The following is a 20,115-nucleotide window of genomic DNA, read 5'->3' as shown; positions in this document are numbered from 1 at the left end:
CCATGATGTCAGCTAAGCCCCCTATGACAGTGACGCTGTCATTTTATTTTATTTTTTAAATTTAGTCACCATGACTGGAGCGATAACATAGCGGGTAGGGCATTTGCCTTGCATGCGGCCAACCTGAGTTCAATTCCTCCGTCCGTCCTGGAAAGCCCAGCAAGCTACCGAGAGTATCCCGCCCGCACAGCAGAGCCTGGCAAGCTCCTCGTGGCATATTCGATATGCCAAAAACAGTCACAACAAGTCTTACCATGGGGACGTTACTGGTGCTCGAGCAAATTGATGAACAACCGGATGACAGTGCTACAGTGCTACCAGTCACCATGAATGACAAAGTTATTCCTGTTTGGGCTTCACACATCCAATGTCCCAGCACCCATCCCTTCACCAGTGTCTGCTGCCCCCCACCAGTGTCCCCAATTCTCCACCTGCCCCCGTGACAGCCATTGAATGATAAGTGTTGGTGCTGAGGTTCACAGTAGTGACCGAGAGGGTTCCATGCTTAACACTTGACCTCCTGGCAGCACCCCGTCCCCCTCCTCCAGAGTGACCACTTCCCAGCCCCACTGTCGTGTCCTCTCCCCTGTCCTGACCCCACCCATGCCCCAAAGTGGCAGGCTTCTTACTGAAGACCGGTTCTCCCATTCTTCATTTCTATTGGCCTTGGGAGTTTGTTATTTCCCTCTGATGTTTCTTTCTTTTTTTCTTTTGGGGTCACACCCTTCGATGCACAGGGGTTACTCCTGGCTCTGCACTCAGGAATTACCCTTGATGGTGCTCCGGGAACCATATGGGATGCTGGGAATCGAACCTGGGTTAGCCGCGTGCAAAGCAAACGCCCTACCCGCTGTGCTATTGCTCCAGTCCCCTGATGTTTCTTCCTATCCTGCCTATGAGTGAGATTGTTCCGTGTCTGTCACTTGGCATGATACTCTCTAGATCCACCCGCGAAGCAGCAAATTACCTGATTTCATCTTTTCTTACAGCCTACTAGTATTCCATCGTGGAGATGTACCATAGCTTCTTTATCCAGTCATCTGTTCTTGGGCACTCGGGTTGCTTCCAGATTTTGGGCTATTGTGAATCGCGCTGCACTGAACATAGTAGTGCAGATGGCTTTTCTACATTTTAGGTGGCAGGCCAGGGTCGGGGTGGGGGTGACCTTAGGATATATTCCAAGAAGTGGGATTGCTAGGTCAAATGGGAGCTTAATTCCTAGTGTTTTGAGGACTGTCCTTTTTCTTTTTCCAAAAGAGCTGGACCAGTCACCATTCCCACCAGCAATGAATGAAGCTCCTACCCATCTCCCACATCCATGCCAGCACTGGTTGTTTTTGTTCTTTTGATGAGTTTCAGTCTCTCTGGTGTGAGGTGATATCTCATTGTCGTTTGTATTTTCATTTCCCTAATGATTGGTTATCACAGAACGTTGTTTCATATGCTCTTTGGCCATTTTTGGATGAGGTTGGCTGCTTTTTCTCATAAACTTCTACTAGTCTCTATATACCTTGGATATTAGCCCTTTATCAGGTGAGTGGTGGGCAAAGATTTTCTCCCGGCCTATGGGATATCTTTATAGTTTGGTTATTGCTTCCTTTGAGGGGCAGAAGCTTCTTAATTGAATGTAGTCCCATTTGTTTATCTTTGTTTCTGTTTGCTTGGCCAGTGGCGTTGCAACCCTTAAAGATAGGCCTCAATCTTCAAGGTCATGGAGAGTTCTGCCTACGTTTCCCTCAGTGTAACTTATGGATTCAAGCCTGATAGTGAAGTCTTTAATCCATTTTGATTTGGCTTTTGTGTATCGCATGAGAAAGAGATCTAAGAGTATATATATATATATATATATATATATATATATATATATATATATATATATATGTGTGTGTGTGTGTGTGTGTGTGGTATATGGTTTATATATGTGTGTATATATATATGCATACATATATGTATATATATAAATATATATATGGGGGGGGGTGCCTGTAGCCAACCAGTTTTCCCAGCACCATTTGCTAAAGAGGCTTTCCTAGTTCCCCTTTGTGATTTTTTGGCCCTCTGTTGAAGATTAACGGTCTGTATACCTGAGGATCTATCTTAATGCTGTCATTTTATTTTATTTTGCTTTTTGGGTCACACCTGGCGATGCACAGGGGTTACTCCTGGCTCTGCACTCAGGAATTACCCCTGGCCGTGCTCAGGGGACCATATGGGATGCTGGGAATGGAACCCGGGCCGGCCGCGTGCAAGGCAAACGCCCTACCTGCTGTGCTATTGCTCCAGCCCCAATGCTGTCATTTTAGAGACAAGAAACTGAAGCTCTCGGGGATTAATAAATTGGCCCAAAATCACACTTTCTGAGTAAACCAGCTCAGGGCCACTGAAAGCTTTTTTTTTTTCTGGAAACTTAATCCTCTCTACCCAACTCTCTGCTCCCTCTCACGGGCACTAGCCAGAGACACAGCTGCATCTGGGGACCGGTGAGAGTCTAGGGGGCACCGGCATCACTGTCAGTATCCCCTGAGCCATGATCAGTGCCCTTTGACCTCACAGGGAGACTGACTACATTAGAGGTGTAGAAATCCTCCCTTTCCCTGGACACATTCAAGCCTCGTGTCAGATGAGAGTCAAATGGGGTTGGAGTGTAGGAAACCCCAAAGCAAGTCATGGTTGGCTGGATTCTCTTTCATCCCTTCACTGGGGTGGTCAGGAGTAGCTCGGCACCTGTGTGGCCCTGGGGATTCAACTCAGAGGCCACACGAAGCCGTCATGAGCCACTGTGCCTGTATCCTGGTTCTTTCTCCCTGAGGATCCCTAGAAGCAGGGCTGGATTTGAGTTCATGGGCCTGGTGTACTGCACCAGAGTGCTTTCAGAGTGCCCCCGAGAGAAGGAGGCTGGGGGTGGAGGAGGGTGGGAGGGAAACAAGGGACTTTTGTGGTGGGAAATGCACACTGGTGGAGAGATGGGTGCTGGGTCACTGTGTGACTGAAACTCAATTATGAACAGCTTTATAATGGTTTATCTCACGATATTCAATTAAGACAATTTTTTTTAAGAAATAATGTGGATTTCATGCCCGATTCAATCAGCTTAATCAGTGGCTGAATAAATAGCAGGACTTCTACATTAAAAAAAAAAAGTGATCTTAGCCACAGAGCCACCATCCCAGACTCTGAGCTTGGATTTTTTTTTCTTTGCTTTTTGGGTCACACCCGGAGATGCACAGGGGTTACTCCTGGCTCTGCACTCAGGAATTACCCCTGGTGGTGCTCAGGGGACCATATGGGATGCTGGGAATCGAACCCAGGTCGGCCGCATGCAAGGCAAACGCCCTACCCGCTGTGCTATCACTCCAGCCCCTTGGATTTTGTTTTGTTTGGGGGCCACACTCAGTACTCAGGAGTTACTCCTGGCTCTGCACTTAGGAACTCTGTTATCTCCTAGTGGGCTCAGGGAACCATATAGGGTGTCGAGGATCGAACCCAGGTCGGTTGCATGCAAGACAAACCCTTTACCCTCTGGACTATGGCTCCGGCCTCAATGAGCACGGTATTGGTTTTCTCTCACTGTGAAGCAAATTTCCCACCAACGTAACAACTCAACACAGCACAAATTTATTTTCTCAGCGTGTTTTTGGGAGCCTGGGTTAGCTGAATCCTGGCTCTGCATCTCAACTGGTGCCTGGCAGGATTTGTTTCCTTGTGGCTGGAGGACTGATGCCTGCATTTCTTGTTGGCCCGTAGCCTCGAGGGTCAGCCTCTGTGGGCCTTCCTCGGATTCTAGGCACATGACCCTCTCACGGGGCCGGAGTGATAGCACAGCGGGTAGGGCATTTGCCTTGCACACGGCCAACCCGGGTTTGATTTCCAGCATCCCATATGGTCCCCCAAGCACCACCAGGAGTAATTCCTGAGTGCATGAACCAGGAGTAACCCCTGAGCATTGCTGGGTGTGACCCAAAAAGCAAACAAACAACAAAAAAAGACCCTGTCACTACCTCGCTGATTATTTCTTCAGAGTCAGTCAGAGAGCCTGCGCTGCTTGAGGAGGAACGTTAAAGAGCCTTACCCACCCCTCCCCAGCGGTCTGGTCAGAGGAGCTTCCCTGCCCTCCCCTCCACACGCCTTCCCCTTGCAAAGCAGGGGGATTGTAGGGATGCGTTTGCCCAAGGGGGGAGGGAGCAGCTCAGGTGCCATCTTGGATTCCATTCACCATGAGAGTTTGAACTTGACCTTCCTATGGGGATCTTCCCAAATGGGGCTTTCAGTTTTTTTTTTTTTTTTGCTTTTTGGGTCACACCCGGCGATGCACAGGGATTACTCCTGGCTCTGCACTCAGGAATTACCCCTGGCAGTGCTCAGGGAACCATATGGGATGCTGGGAATCGAACCTGGGTCGGCCGCATGCAAGGCAAACGCCCTACCTGCTGTGCTATTGCTCCAGACCCAGCTTTCAGTATTTTCAATGTCTGAATGACCACATCACAAAGCACTCAACAGTCATGTCGGTTTTTCAGGCGTCATTTTTTTTTTTTTTTTTTTTTTGCTTTTTGGGTCACACCTGGCGATGCACAGGGGTTACTCCTGGCTCTGCACTCAGGAATTACTCCTGGCGGTGCTCAGGGGACCATATGGGATGCTGGGAATCGAACCTGGGTCGGCCGCGTGCAAGGCAAACGCCTTACCCACTATGCTATCACTCCAGCCCCTTCAGGCGTCATTTTTAGCCAGGGTGGACCCCCCTGAGGCCCCTCTCTGTGCAGCGTGTTGCAGCTGGTTTGGACTCCTGCCTACTGGGGTTCCCGCAGCTACAGGGAACCCGTGCTTCCCTGGGAAAAGGTGCAGCGTCTTGAAGGGCGTCGTGTTAACAAGGCCAGGATGGGAAGTGGAGGGGACATGCTCCCTTCAGCCCCAGGACGAGGCTGATTGAAGTATTCCTCGATGGCATGGAGCACTGAGTTTCCGGTAGCAGGTCTGAATAACCTTAGACCAAGGGAGATGCTTGAATGATGGGGTGCCGGTGTCTTAATGCAAGCTCGGCGGAGGGAGGGGAGGAGAGGGACCCACCTGCTGGAAAAGTGTCAGTGTTCCCTGGGGGCAGTGAGTCAGACCAGGGACAGCTCCCTGTAGCCATTGAAAAGGGGATGAGGGCTGGAAGGGATATTTCAGTGGGGAGGGCGTTTGCCTTGCATGTGGCCGACCCAGGTTCAATCCCCGGCATCCCATATGGTCCCCCAAGCACCGCCAGGAGTAATTCCTGAGTGCAGAGCCGGGAGGAACCCCTGAGCATTGCTGGGTGTGACCGAAAAAGCAAAACTTTTTGTTTGGGGGGGGGTGTGGAGGGGGGAGAATGAACAGAATGTTCCTACACAATAGAAGCATTCTTTTTGTTTGTTTATTTGTGGGTCACACCTGGAGGAGCGCAGGGCTTACTCCTGATCCTGTATTTAAGGATCAGTTCTGGTGGTACTGGGGTGAGGCAGTGCTCAGGGAACCCTGAGGGGTGCTGGGGTCGAGACCCCAGTTGAATGCATGCAAGGCGAGCATCCCACCTGCTGTGCTGTCTCTCCGGAACTGCAGGGGAAGCATTTGACCAGTATTTCAGACTGGTCTCTTAGGTGGCATCTTAGAAGAACATTTCAAAGGGCAGGAGCAAAATTAAAAACAAACCAAAAAAAAAAGACTCCACAGAAGTGTTCGGGAAAAGGGGCAATAGTCCTTTTGTGACTTACTTATTAGAGAAATGCAGAGCAGAGTCCCAAAATAGAAGGATAGATCTAAAAGATTCCAGGGTTTTTCCTGATGGAGGGAAGCTGAGCCAGTGGGATGCTCATGAAATGTAATGGATGAGGGTCGTAGGCGGAATAGTAACCCCTTGGAAACACGTGTCCACTGGAACCTTCTTTGGAAGTAGAGTCTGTGTTGTTGTTGTTGTTGTTTTGCTTTTTGGGTCACACCTGGTGTTGCACAGGGGTTCCTCTTGGCTCTGCACTCAGGAATTACTCCTGGCAGTGCTCAGGGGACCATATGGGATGCTGGGAATTGAACCCGGGTCAGCCGCATGCAAGGCAAACGCCCTACCCACTGTACTATCTCTCCAGCCCCGATTTGGAAGTAGAGTCTTGGCAGGTGTAATTAAGTTGGGTTAATGAATGAAGGACCAGAGGTGAGGTTGCATTCGATTTAGCAAAAACCTCAATGTCAATCACTGGTCACTTTCAAGAAAAGGAAGCAGAGATAGAGAAAAAAAGTATTGCAGAGACAGAGACTGGAAGGTTACAGTCACAAACCAAGCCAGCCCAGGGACCACCAAAATTAGAAGAGTCTAGAAATTACTCTTCTCCATCATCTACAAGGGAGTCTCATTGGACACACTGGTTTCCGGTGGGGAACTGTTGACAGGGTCCCTTTCTCTTAGAGTCACCAGCAAGCCTGTGACAACTCAAAAGTCAGTGCAGGGGGCTGGAGCGATAGCACAGCGGGTAGGCCTTGCACGCAGCCGACCCGGGTTCGATCCCCGGCATCCCATATGGTCCCCCAAGCACTGCCAGGAGTAATTCCCGAGTGCAAAGCCAGGAGTAACCCCTGAGCATCACTGGGTGTGACCCAAAAAGCAAAAAAAAAGGTCAGTGCAGGAGAAACATTTGGGCTCAGCATGCATGAACTTCGGAAGTTGGGTGCACCCCACCCCTCGCTGGGGCCAGCCAGTGGGTCACCGCCCCTGTGAAGGCATAGGAACGGTTAGCAACATCTGCTGGGGAGAGATCCGTAAGGGAAGAACATAGACTTGGGAAAGGCAGGCGCAGAGCAGCCTTGGGGGTAGGGGAGGGTGCAGATGGAGTCAGCGAGGAGGGGAGCACAGCCTGGAGGAGCCCACACGGCAGGGAGGAGGAGTCGTTTGTCACATGGACCCGCATGGAGAGTTTGCAGGATGTGAGGAGACGCAGCCCTCCGTCCTGGCGTGGCAGTTGTTCCCGTCTCGGTTCTTTGCGTGCCCCACTGTGTCGGGGAAGGAGAGGTGAGAGGTGGAAGGTGGAGCCAGCAGCATTGATGGCTCTTTTAATAGAGTTTGCTTGTGCAGACAAAGAAACGATATTGATTGTCGATGGAGGATGGGTCAACCGAGGGAAATTGATGTTAATTTTTAAGCTTTTTTTTAATGTGACACTTTTCATCGTATTTGGACTGCAGGAAGGAAGTGGGGGGGGGGAGAAAGATGTAAATAATCAGTGAAAGAAAGAGGCATGTGTGTGTGTGTGTGTGTGTGTGTGTGTGTTGTTGTTGTGTGTGTGTGTATTTCGTGAGGGGTGACTTTCTGGTAGCAACTGGAAAACCTGCTAGACAAATGCTCAAAGAGCTAAAACACTTATTTTTGTTTTGTTTTGTTTTGTTTTTTATAACCGGCTGCCTACTATGCTCTGGGTGCTAGGCTGAGATTTGCCTGAATGTTCTTGTTGATTTTCTCAGTTCTAACAGCACAGAAGAATCGTCTCCTTTCTGTTTGAGGAGCGTGAGGTAGTTTGGGCCATACCTGGTGGTGTCAGGGCTTTAACCTCTGACTCTGCACCCAGGGGGTCATTCGTGGGCAGTGCCTGGGGGCCCATATGGGGATCGAACACAGGTTGGCCACACGTAAGGCACGTGTTCTCTCTCCGGCTTCTGTCTCTTTCCTCTCAGTGGAGAGGCCCAGGTGGGCGAAAGGCCAAATGATCTGCCCGAGCCTCTACTTCTCGGCCGGGAGGCCCGGCCTCCTCGATCACAGCCCTGTTCATTATCTTATTTTCTACTGGAATAGAGATTGATTCACAGAGAAGAAGCAGCATTCGGAAATAAGTGGACACTTTGCAGTGAATGGGAAGGAAGTTGTAGGTGTTTCTATGACAGACTGTGTCCTCATTAAATTGTGACTCAAAATGATCGGCTGTCAGGGAGAAAGTAAGGCCAAGCAAAGGATCTAATTATGTGTGTATGTATATATATATATATATATATATATATTTTTTTTTTTTAAGAGGAAAGAGGTTGTGCCACAGCCACCAGGCCAGCAGTGTTCAAGAGCTACTCCTGGCTCTGTGCTCAGCAGTCACTGCGGGAGGTGTTCAGGGGTCATATACCAAGCCGGCGGTTGAACTGAGATTAGCTGGTACCCCCCACACCCCCATATTCTCTCTCTCTCTCTGGCACAAGCACACGGTCTTACTTTTTGTTTGGGGGACACACTCAGCAGTGTTCCGGGTTTACTCCTAGCTCTGTGCTCAGGGATCACCCTTGACAGTGCTTGGGGGATCCTAAGGGGTGCTGGGAACCAAATTCGGGTTGACTGTGTGCCAGGCGGGCACCTCAACCCCAGCACTATCTGGCCACCTATCTTTCCTCCCTCCCTCCCTCCCTCCCTCCCTCCCTCCCTCCCTCCCTCCCTCCCTCCCTTCCTTCCTTCTTTCCTTCCTTCCTTCCTTCCTTCCTTCCTTCCTTCCTTCCTTCCTTCCTTCCTTTCTTTCTCTCTTCTTTTTCTTTCTTTCTTTCTTTCTTTCTTTCTTTCTTTCTTTCTTTCTTTCTTTCTTTCTTTCTTTCTCCCTTTCCTTCTTTCCTTCTGTTTTCATTCTTTCTTGTTTTGGGCCCACACCCAGTGGTGCTCAGGGTTTACTTCTGGCTCTGTGCTCAGGGATCACTCCTAGCAGTGCTCAGGGGACCCTATGGAATGTCAGGGATTCACTCTGAAGCTGGCCACGTGCACTGGCGTACTCTTCCCTCGAGCACAGGGTGGAGAGCGGGCTTACGGTCGTCTGAGTGGGTGGGAGGCAGCAGGGCACACGCAGGGAGCAGTAGGCCGTTCTTAGGACCCTCGAGGATTCGTGGACTGGATTTTTAGGAGCACTGAGCTGTGTGGAGAGAAGCCATCGATGTCAGCGGCAGGAGGTCCTGAGCTGTGGGTACTTTTGACTTTCCAGTAAAGCCCACTCACTCTGGGGCCAGCGAGCCAGCCTGCACTATTCCCCCCCTCCCGCCCCCCCATATGCTCTCTTCTGGCCCACGCACAGGGTCTTGTTTGTTTTTATTGGGGGGCCACACTTAGCAGTGTTCAGGGTTTACTCCTAGCTCAGGGATCACATCTGACAGCGCTTAGGGGGAAGAGCGGGCCCAGCCCTGGCCACAGGGGCAGGCGGTGGGCACTGCCCTCTCTGATCCGGGCCCTCCCCGGGCTGGGGGTGCCAGGTGCAGGCCCAGCCCTGGCAGAGGTGCCATTCCGAGATGAAAATAACCCGAGTCCGCAACTCAAAAATAACAACATCTGCTCATTTGCATGAGAGTTTTGCATTTGGTCTTTGGGTTTAATACCGAAATACCCAACCTGCATGTGTTCCACCTCAGGGGTTTAGAGGCTCAACGGATAAAAGTCTTCTGGCGGGATTGAGCTCGGGCGAGGACGGTTGGGGCGATCTGAAGGAAGACTACTGAAGAAATAAAATAGAAATTTTGGAGGGGAAAAATCTCTCCTGTGGCTGGAGCAAAGTGCAGTGGGTAAGACACTTGCCTTGCATGTAGCCAACACAGCTTTGATCCCCGGCATCCTAAGCACCGCCGGGAGTGATTCCTGAGTGCAGAGCCAGGAGCAACCCCTGAGCATCATCGGGTGTGACTTCAAAGCCAAAAAATAAAGTTTCTCATGAAGGTTTTTTTTTTTTTTTTAAAGGACAGGTAGGGCGTTTGCCTTGCATGCGGCTGACCCGGGTTCAAATCCCAGCATCCCATATGGTCCCCTGAGCACCGCCAGGAGTAATTCCTGAGTGTAGAACCAGGAGTAACCCCTGTGCATCGCCGGGTGTGACCCAAAAAGCAAAATAAATAAATAAATAAATAATTTTAAAGAAGGACAAATCAGGGGTAGAGAGATGATGGATGATGCAGTGAGCCGACCCGGGTTCAGTTTCTGGCACCAATAAGGTCCCCTGAGCTCCAGCAGGAGTGATACCTGAGCGCTGACAGGTGTCACTCCCTCCCGACTTCAAAAAGGACAATCGGTTTACCTGGCAACTTGTTAGTGTTTAAAGGGTCTCTCGGGGGGGCTGGAGCGATAGCACAGCGGGGAGGGCTGCACACGGCCGACCCAGGTTCGATTCCCAGCATCCCATATGGTCCCCTGAGCACCGCCAGGGGTAATTCCTGAGTGCAGAGCCAGGAGTGACCCCTGTGCATCGCTGGGTGTGACCCGAAAAGCAAAAAAAAACAAAAAATGGTCTCTTGGGGAGGGGAGAGAGAGAGAGGGAGAGAGAGAGAGAGAGAGATGGAGGCGGGCTGGTGGGTGGGGCAGGAGGAAAATTGGGGACACTGGTGGAGGAACAGGTGTGGAACATTGTATGAACATCTTCGTAACTGTGTATCTTATAGTGACTCAATAAAATCTAACTAGTTGGAGAAATAAGGGCCTGTCGGCCAAATGTGTCCCCAGATCCACATGTCAGGCCATCGTGGCCTCTGCCATGGGGCTCGGAGACCCCTGCATGTCCGGTCACGACTGGCTGCCCCCCTCCTTGGAACTCCCCAGACCTAGGTGCGAAGGTGGCAGTTAGGGGTGCGAGGTTTGAGAGGAGACAGCGAGGAAGGTGTTAATGAGTCCTCACAGGGCCTCTCTCCATCCAGGCAATTACCACCATTGATTGCTTCCGTGTTTCCTTAGTCACGGTTCAGTTTGCTCCTTTCAATCGGATTAAGGCTGATGAATGCCGAGTGCTCGCTGGCATGAGATGGGGGTAAAGGGGGGGGGGGCGGAGGCAGCGCCCCACCTGCCTTCTGGGTCAGCTGCCCCAGGGGTCCCAGCTGGGCTGAACAAGGACCTCAGGAGTTGGGGTGGGGGGCACGGCATGAGTGTCCTGCAGCGTCCCCTGGCTGATCTCCGCTCTCCAGTCTGAATTTCTTGAGCCTGTGGGTCTAGGTCAGAGTCCAAGAATTGCCCTTTCGGGGCTGCGCGATAACACAGCAGGGAGGGCATTTGCCTTGCATGCGGCCGACCCGGGTTCGATTCCCAGCATCCCATAGGGTCCCCTGAGCACCTCCAGGAGCAATTCCTGAGTGCAGAGCCAGGAGGAACCCCTGAGCACACACACACACACACACACACACACACACACACACACACACACACACACAAGAATTGGCCTTTCTACTGCGGGTCTCAGTTACGAATTTGGATATTGGAGCCCCACTTGCCATCCTGGGCCGGACCAAGAGGACCTCGGGGTAGGCACTTGTCTTGCACGCAGCTGACCAGGGTTCGATCCCCAGCACCCTGTATGGTTTCCTGAGCCCCCCCATGAGCATAGAGCCAGGAGTAAGCCCTGAGCACCGCCAGGCGTGGCCCCTCCAAACTTGCTGTCTGACACTCCTGCTTCCTGACTGTGACGCTGGGTGGCTTCCGTCCCCTCTCTGTGCCTGTGACCATCAACAGCAGGGACGCTAGTAGGTCCTAACAGCCAGTGCTTGCCGGCTTGCCCTGGAGATAGTGACGTGGAGCCTCAAGGCCCGACGGTGCCGGCCAGAGTGTTGGGGGGATCAAGGGTCCGAGTGGTACTGCCAGCAACTGCAACCCCGGTGGAGCTGCCGGGACGTTTTTGTTCCGTTAGTCCTCCATGCCAGTCCCCGTGGCCGAGAAGGGCAACGCCCACCCAGCTCAGTGCCAACAGGAGGGCGGTTCCATCAAAACCATCAGAACCTTCCTTCCAAGCTCCCTCAACCCCAGACACGGGCTGAGGCTTGCACGGGTGATCTTCGAGACTGTGGCCTTTGGGGGTCTCTATGCTGAGCGGGCGACAGTCACGAGGTGACTTGTGGGGGTGTCTGAGTCTAGCACGTGGGGGCGTCTGAGTCTAGCACTGTGCGTTTGGAGCCTGTCGTCTCTTCCCCCTCCTACTCTCAGACAAGGTGACCCCCACAGGCCCTCAGTGGCTCGGCCACCCGGCAGGCCGGAGTGCCGGGTCTGTGTGTCTCCATCCCTGGAGCCATCGGGAGCGAGTGTCAGCGTTCCCAGGACTCCGCCTCCCGCCCCTGTTGAGGTGTCCGTCTTGGGGTTGGTGTGTTTGGGGTGTCGGCATATTCCCGCCATCCCCGGCCCGGCCCTCTGCCCCGCTGCTGGGTGTGGTGACATCATCTTGCCAGAGGCGGCTTCTCTTGCCCACCTTTGGGTCCCAAGGTGGGACCATAATGTTCTGCTCAGGTCCAGCCAGTCGGGAGGGCCGCCAGGGCCGTTTTGATGCTAGACAGAGAGAAGACAAACTGCTAACCACTCTTCCTTCCTCTCCCCTGCAGTGTTCCTTTCTGCCGAAATTCTCCATCCACATAGAGACCAAGTATGAGGACAACAAAGGAAGCAACGACAGCGTAAGTACCCACCTCTGTCACCGGCCGGGGCTCAGAATGACCGTCCCTGCCCAGCCCCGCTGGCCTTTCACTTCTCTCCCTGCCATTCTGTTCTCTGTGGAATTATTTTGCTGTCTTGCATTTTTTTTCCTTCTCCCTTCCGGTCCTGGGTGTAGAGACCTTTGGGGCCCAGAGCGCGTGGCCGTGGGGCTGGGAGGCAGGAGCAGAGCCTGGAAGCGCCACGTTAGGCTCCTGGCCCTGGGCCTTGGAGAGGAGAGGGGGGCGGCGTGGACTTCCAGAAGCAGGAGACGCTTAGGTGTGTTGGGACGGGCTCCGTTTCTGCTTTCCTTTGCTGGCTCTACAGGGGGGGGCGTGTGTTTCCCCCCTAAAAAACGGGGTCACACCCCTCCTGCTGGAGAGCTGCCTCTCGAGGCCAGAGAGACAGGAGGGGGTGAAGGCCTTGCACCCTCCCGAGCCCGGTCCAATCCCCGGCACCACACCTGGTTCCCAGAGCACTGCCAGGAGTGACCCCAGAGCACAGAGCCAGGAATCGCCCTGGGCAGCACAGTTGTAAGAACCACCCTCCAGCCCCCACCAAAAGGAAAGATCTATGAGCCAAAAAGGAAAAGGGGGGGGGGGTACTGGAGCAATAGCACAGCGGGTAGGGCGTTTGCCTTGCACTCGGCCAACCCAGGTTCGATTCCCAGCATCTCATGTGGTTCCCTGAGCACCGCCAGGGGTAATTCCTGAGAGCAGAGCCAGGAGGAACCCCTGTGCATTGCCAGGTGTGACCCAAAAAAGAAAAAGAGAAAAAAGAAAAGAAAAGATTACTGCCTGGTGAGGGATCTCTGCCTTTCCTCCTTCTGGCTCACGGCTAGCGTTTTGTTGTTACTTCCATTTGAAACTTTATTTCAACACCATGATTTACAAAGTTGTTCGTAAATTTCAGTCATTTCAGGTACTCAGTGTTCCAACACCCCTCCCACCACCAGTGTGACCTTCCCTCCCACCAATTTCCCATGTTACTCGCCTTAGCAGGCACCACACAGTTTACTTTCTATTGCGTGTGATCGCTTCTGTCTGATAATGGTGTTACGCTCGTTGTTGTCTGAGTTGTTGCTGAGCTGTGAGTTGAGCCTTCCGTGCCATTGTTTTCAACTCATTGAGCTTCGTGGGACCCTGCACAACTATCCCATCACATTTTTCTGTGTTTGCCACGGGGTGGCCAGTCCCATGAACTTTGGAGATGTCGAGCGGCCAGGTATGTGGCCGAGTGCTCTGGCAGCTGAATCACGAGGCAGATTCAGACCATAGCATCCAGGCCCACCAGGGCTGCTCTCCAAAACGGGTCCTGGCGCCATCTAAATGTGAGCGGAAGTGGGTATGGAGCATTGGACAGTGTTTTTTGTTGTTGCTATTCACCGGTTTTGCCTAAACTCCATCTTCTCCCTGGCTTTTCCCCTACGCTTCTTCCCTTAGACTGTCCGTCTGTCCCTTCTTTCTCTCTGGGACTGACGGTTCTCACCCACCAATGCCTTCCCCTGAGATGGACCAGGAGGTACTAGATGAGCACCCGTTCATTGGGCCCCACTGACATCATTTGAAGATTGGGGCCGGATGACTCGGAGCAAGAGAGGAAGAGCTTCCTGATAAGGAGGCCAGTTGGCACCGTCCCTGACCCACAGGGATGCAGTGAGGAAACTGGCCAGGCAGCTGGTCAGGTGCGCGAAGGCAAGCAAGCACCAGGGAGGGACTCACAGCCCTTCCCAGCTTGAAACCCCTTTCTTTTTTTTTAAGATTACAATAGTCTCTGGGAAGAACTATGAAAGCCTCCAGAAGGCCTCTGCTGTGGTTCTAAAAAAGATTCAGAGTAACCAAAGAGGAAACTTCTTAGAAAGATTCAGAACGTTTGTAACTGGGACTAGAACAGATTCTTCTGGGTGGTCCAGATGTGTTTGTACGAGATCCAGGTGATGTCAGCTGTAGTGGCGTCGCTCTTAAACCTCATTTCTGGGTGGGAGAGACAGCTGGAGGGGCTCCTGTGGGGGCTGTGCATGTTGGAGCTTCGAACATGGGCCCCACACGGATGCCCAGGCATTGATCCAGGAGTAGTCCCTGAGCATGACCAGGTATGGCCCCCAAACAAAGCAAACAAAAGAACTGCATTTCACACTAGCTTGGGGAGAGAAGATGCTCGTGCATCGTTATATATCATGTGTAAGGGCATGTCAGAGCCATCTCTCTGGCTAATGAGACTTCTCTAGACAATTGTCTGTCACTGTTTTTGTTTGTTTGGGTTTGGGGGCCACAAGCAATGGTGTTCAGGGTTTACTCCTGGCTCTGCTGTCTGGAATCATTCCTCGTGGGGCTCCGGGGACCATATGGGATGTCGGGGATCGAACCCAGGGTCAGCTATAAGCCAAGCAAGAGTTTTTTCCCCACTGTACTATCACTCTGAGCCCCGTTGCCAGCCACTGGAATTTGGAGTTGGCTTGGCCGTTTAATGTAGCTGTGTGTGCACCTAACACAAAACGATATTATAGATCTGATGCAGTGAAATTGCTTTTCCCGCACTGTAGCACCGCACTGTCACACTGTTGTCCTGTTGTTCATTGATTTGCTCGAGCGGGCACCAGTAACATCTCCATTGTGAGACTTATTGTTACTGTTTTTGGCATATTAAATACACCTGGGTAGCTTACCAGCTCTGCCATGCAGGCGGGATACTCTCGGTAGCTTGCTGGGCTCTCTGAGAGGGACAGAGGAATCAAACCTGGGTCGGCTACTTGCAAGGCAAACACCCTACCCACTGTGCTATCGCTCCAGTCCACAATCTGCAAATTTAAAAGGGAAGATTTAAAAGAGAGAGAGAGAAAGAAAACACTTAGCCTTTCCAAACAGGTTCCCCCAGCATTCTCTTTCTCCGTGAATCTGTCCAGAAGGGAAAGATGCCATTCCACTGGCAGAACCCATGACCATGGGGTCATGGCTGGACCAGGGCTACTCCTGGCTCTGCACTCAGGAACTTCTTCTGGCTCTGCTCGGGGGACCATCTGGGATGCCGGGAATTGAAATCGGGTCAGCTGCGTGTGAATGCCTTGCCCACTATACTGTCACTCCGGCCCTTCTCTTTGGAGTTTAAAAGAGGGCTTTTAAGGCCTGGAGATGTGGCTCCACTGTAAGGCACTTGCGTCATGCACATGGCCCCTGGGTTCAAGCTTTGGCACTGCAAAAAGGAAATGAAAGAATAGACACATCAAAGGGCTGAAGCAGTAGTACAGCGGGTAGGGTGTTTGCCTTGCACGCGGCTGACCCGGGTTTGAGTCCCAGCATCCCATAGGGTCCCCTGAGCACCGCCAGGAGTAATTCCTGAGTGCAAAGCCAGGAGTAACCCCTGAGCATCGCCAGGTGTGACTCAAAAAGCAAAAAAAATAAAAAGAATAGACACAGAAGTATCAGTCAGACACCCTGAAGTCAGGACCTGGCATCATCCTCTCCTTTATGCCAAGGGTCTGCCCCTTGGAACACTGAGACCTGCAGGCAAGAGAAACACTTTGCCCCTGGGCGCTTGGGTGCCAGTGCTTATCACCGCAGTCTGCTTCCTCCAGGAGGAATGCAGTGATTGCCTGCTATGCTGCCTCCTTTGCTGGCTGGCGTGGGCACGGCCCTGGAGGCTGGCTCCTTATGTCTCTGTCATGGCACCCGCCGTGCCATGCCCAGACCCAGAGCCACCATCCTGTGAAGGCAAAGGGCCCTCAGTGGGGTTTTTTTGTTTTTTTTTACCCAAGTTCTGCCCCGGTGTACTTCTACTTTAATAGATGCCCAGGTTCGTCTCTGGGGCCACTGCCTCGGATGGGTCAGCCCCAACTACTCCCCCAATCTGCCTTGCTTCCGTCTACACAGTCAGCAGCGGCTGTTGGTCCCGACTCAAGGTTGCTTCTAGGAGGGGGAAGAGAAGCTGTCGTGGGTCTCCATTCAGCTCTGCACCCTCCCAAACCAGAGCACGGGGAGTCTCTCTATGGAACGACCCTTTAATGATGAAAGATGGCTTCGTAGAGGGGGCTCCACTCCAGAGTCACCAGCAAGGGGCGTGTGTCATCTCTCTTTCAGTCCCAGACTAAGTAAGGGGCTTTCTGGAGAGGGTCCGAGTCTGGTAAGGAAACCGTGCCAGGACTAGAAGTTTCTCTTCTGAAGCTTTGCCCAAATTCTGAAATAGTTCAGTTCTTTTTTTCATTTGTGGGGGCTTACTCCTGGTTCTACACTTAGGGCAATACCCAGTATGGGGAGATGGGATTTGAGCAGGGTTGGCCCCCTATAAGACAAGTGCCCTACTCGCTATACTATCACTCCAGCCCCAGTTGGGACCATTTCTTTGCATTTTCTGTGTGCAGAGACTTATTCAGCTGCCATTCTCCGCGCTGCTCTCTGCACCTCCCTGCCAAAAACTTAATGAAATTGATGATGAGAAGAAGCAATAGTTAAATTGGAAAGCGCTGGAGATATTATACGATTACTGAATGAACAGAGTACCTGTTATTATCCTATTATCAAATGCCATCTAAGTAATTCTTTTACAATATCGAGTTAAAAAAAAAACAAACAAACAAACTAGTGGTGGGATAACCAGATCTAAATATCTTCTTATTAAAATTAAACGAGTATGTTTGTGATTGAGAAAGCCTGTACGCGGTGATCACATGTACCCAGGCACAACGGGGAAGTTGTCCTCAAATGAGGCCCATTTATTTTATGCACATACTGATGAGAATTATTTAGGCCTTAATTAGCGTTGGGGAGAGTGGCCCCGAGCCAAGGCAAGGTTCTGCTGTTTGTCCAGGGCAATAAATCTCGATCCGGGAGAGCTGGTGCTTAGCGCTGCGAATAACTGCTGCCAGGTGACTGGGGTTCAGTGAGTTCGTGGGGGGCGGGGAAGGAGACCGCTGGCCCTTCTTCCCGTTAATAGAGCAGGCCCCATAAGGCAGCGGTTCTTGGGGCTAGAGTGATAGCACAGCGGGTAGGGCGTTTGCCTTGCACGCGGCCGCCCCGGGTTCAAATCCCAGCATCCCATATGGTCCCCTGAGCACTGCCAGGGGTGATTCCTGAGTGCAGAGCCAGGAGTAAGTAACCCCTGTGCATCACTGGGTGTGACCAAAAAAAATAAATAAAAATAAAAAATAAATAAAGCAGCGGTTCTCAAACTTGAAGGCAAGTTTGAACACAACACGTGCCTGGGTTCTGACCTCTGGGATTCTGATCCCACCAGGCCTGGGTGCTGGCTGGTCTCCCCCTGCCAACACGCTGAAAGGATGGAACCTTCTAGAAGCACCCGCAGGGAGAGTTGGAAGGAGTCCATGTGCCAGTGAAAGGTCATAGGCCGTCTTTGGGGCCATCAGGCACATACACGGTCCCGTCTGCTTAAGGGTCGAGAGCAGTTTCCCAAGACAGGTGGGACCCCCTTCTCTTCGGAGAACAGGAGTGGACGAGGGGGAGGGAGGTGGCTGCAGGGGACATTCTCTCTGTTCCCTTCAAGGACGGGGGGGGGGGGCAGCTGAATAATTCTTTTCTGAAAAGGGGACAATAGGCCAAATAAGTTTGAAACCTTCTGGTTTAGATGGTTGTCTCTCATGGCCAATTTTCCTGGCACAGGGCACATAGCCTGACCGAATGCCAGGCCACCGCGCCTGGTCAGGGATGTGAAGGCAAGAACTCGGGAGCTCGGGGCTGGAGCAATAGCCCAGTGGGTAGGGCATTCGCCTTGCACGCGGCCTGACCCGAGTTCGATTCCCAGCATCCCATATGGTCTCCCGAGCACCGCCAGGAGTGATTCCTGAGTAGAGCCAGGAGTAACCCCTGTGCATTGCCGGGTGTGACCCAAAAACAAAACAAAACAAAAAAAGAACTTGGGAGCTAATGAAACCAACAGTGAATATCAGGTTCTCCATACAATCATTGTCTTCAAACCTCTGGAACTGACCCCCCCCCCAAAAAAAATGTGTAGGGGCCAGAAAGATAGTACAGCAGGTAGGGCGATTTGCTTTTGACCCAGGTTTGCTCCCCAACACCACATATGGTCCCCCAAGCCCTGCCAAGAGTGATCCCTGAATCTCTGAACATCAACAAATGTAGCCCCCAAACAAACAAAAATACCAAAGGAACCCCCCCACAACCCCTCCAAACAAAAACATGTTTATCATCTTGACATTAATGCCTCAGGGCGCCCTGTTTGTCCTCTGAGGACACTGTGAGGCCACGCCTCGCTCCTCACAGCCAGAATGTCCAGTGTAGTTCCTGGAAGCCTGAACAGACTCCTTGGAGGTTACTAAAAGAAGTCTTTGAAATGTATTCCGAGTTTGGCTGTGTTGTAATGAAAGAACACAGCCTCGTTCTTTGTGGAACGGAGTTCAGTAGGGGAGCCCAGCTCTGTAAGACGTGAAGTCTTGGTCTCTTTATCAAGAAAATAAAGTCAATAACGCTGGCATCTCCGGGAGGCGCTTGGCAAAGAGGAAGGTGCAATGCAGATATCAGGTGTGGCTGCCACAGCGGTCTTGACCTTGCACTTGACTTTGGGCCTGACCTTGGACTTGGCTCTTCCTCAAGGAGACTGCCTTGGTGAAATTTTGCTTTGTCTGTTTGTTGGGGGGGGGCATACCCAGCAGTATTCAGGGGTTACTCCTGGCTCTGCACGCAGGCATCACTCCTGGCGGTGCTTTGGGGACCATATGGGATGCCGGGGATCAAACCCGGGTCTACCACATGCAAGACAAGCGCCCTCCCTGACATGTTCTTGCTCCAGGCCCCCTTGGTGGAATTCAGCCTTTTCCTGTTCAGTGGAAGGCGAGTACTGTGTGCCGAGCACTCAGAGGGCCTAGAGGGGACCAGTGTCAGAGAAGGCGTCTACTGTTTGCAGGGAAATGAGCCACGGGCAGAACCGCTGTCCGCGGGCCGGGAGGGGGCTCAGCTGAACCTCAAAGTCAGGAAATGCCTCTCAGTCGAGGTGACGGGAAGCGAGTTGGAAGGATTGACCCTCTGAAGGGCTTCCTGGGTCAGGGGCCTGTTAGCTGAGTTATGCGTCTGCCCCCTGCGCCCTCCCTCCCCCACCCCAGCCCATTTCATAGGTTGAAGCAGCTCCCGAAGGAACCTTGCTTGGAGATAAGGACTTTAAAGAGGTGATTACGTTAGTCTGGGCTTATCTAATCTGGCAGATGCCCTTTTAAGTAATTCGGGCATCCTTGCCCAAGTGCTGGAGGAGCCAAGCACGGAGCACGGGCTTGTTACATGCGCCTTGCACCACGTGGTCCCCCAGCACTGTCAGGAATAACTGGAAAAACCCCCGGTGTGTCCTTCCACCGACATCAAGATGCTGGAACAGGGGCCGGAGTGATAGCACAGCGGGTAGGGCGTTTGCCTTGCACTCAGCCGACCCGGGTTCGATCCCCGGCATCCCATATGGTCCCCCAAGCACTGCCAGGAGTAATTCCTGAGTGCAAAGCCAGGAGTAACCCCTGAGCATCGCTGGGTGTGACCCAAAAAGAAAAAAAAAAAGATGCTGGAACAGAGATGCTGGGGTAGCAGTGAGGGCAGGGAAGGCGGGGAAGGACAGAAGGCAGGTCAGTGAACACCTACGACGCCACAACTGAGTTTGGGTTTTCATGCAGTCATCGTCCAGAGTTTTAGACAAAGAAGTGGCGTTGAATAGACGGGGTTTCTAAATACACTTCTGGTTGTTTTGTTTTATTTTGTTTATTAATTCACCATGAGGTCCAG

General features: G+C 52.2%; 1 protein-coding gene and 1 non-coding gene across 2 annotated transcripts in view; one reads left to right on the top strand and one right to left on the bottom strand.

Moving 5' to 3' along the window:
• Positions 1–20,115, top strand: part of PITPNC1 (phosphatidylinositol transfer protein cytoplasmic 1) — a 262,102-nt gene that overhangs the window by 159,435 nt on the left and 82,552 nt on the right. The window contains exon 5 of the mRNA XM_055133683.1: positions 12,301–12,372. Coding sequence (XP_054989658.1) covers positions 12,301–12,372 — 72 coding nt within the window. The remainder of the gene's footprint in view (positions 1–12,300; positions 12,373–20,115) is intronic.
• Positions 7,307–7,368, bottom strand: LOC129403915 (U7 small nuclear RNA). Its single transcript, XR_008629555.1, has one exon. It is a non-coding gene; the product is annotated as a U7 small nuclear RNA (small nuclear RNA).

The sequence above is a fragment of the Sorex araneus genome, chromosome 3 (genome assembly GCF_027595985.1).
Source record: "Sorex araneus isolate mSorAra2 chromosome 3, mSorAra2.pri, whole genome shotgun sequence".
In the NCBI taxonomy this organism is placed as follows: Eukaryota; Metazoa; Chordata; class Mammalia; order Eulipotyphla; family Soricidae; genus Sorex; species Sorex araneus.
Note: the sequence above shows the minus strand (reverse complement) of the source record. Positions and strands in the feature narration are given on the sequence as shown.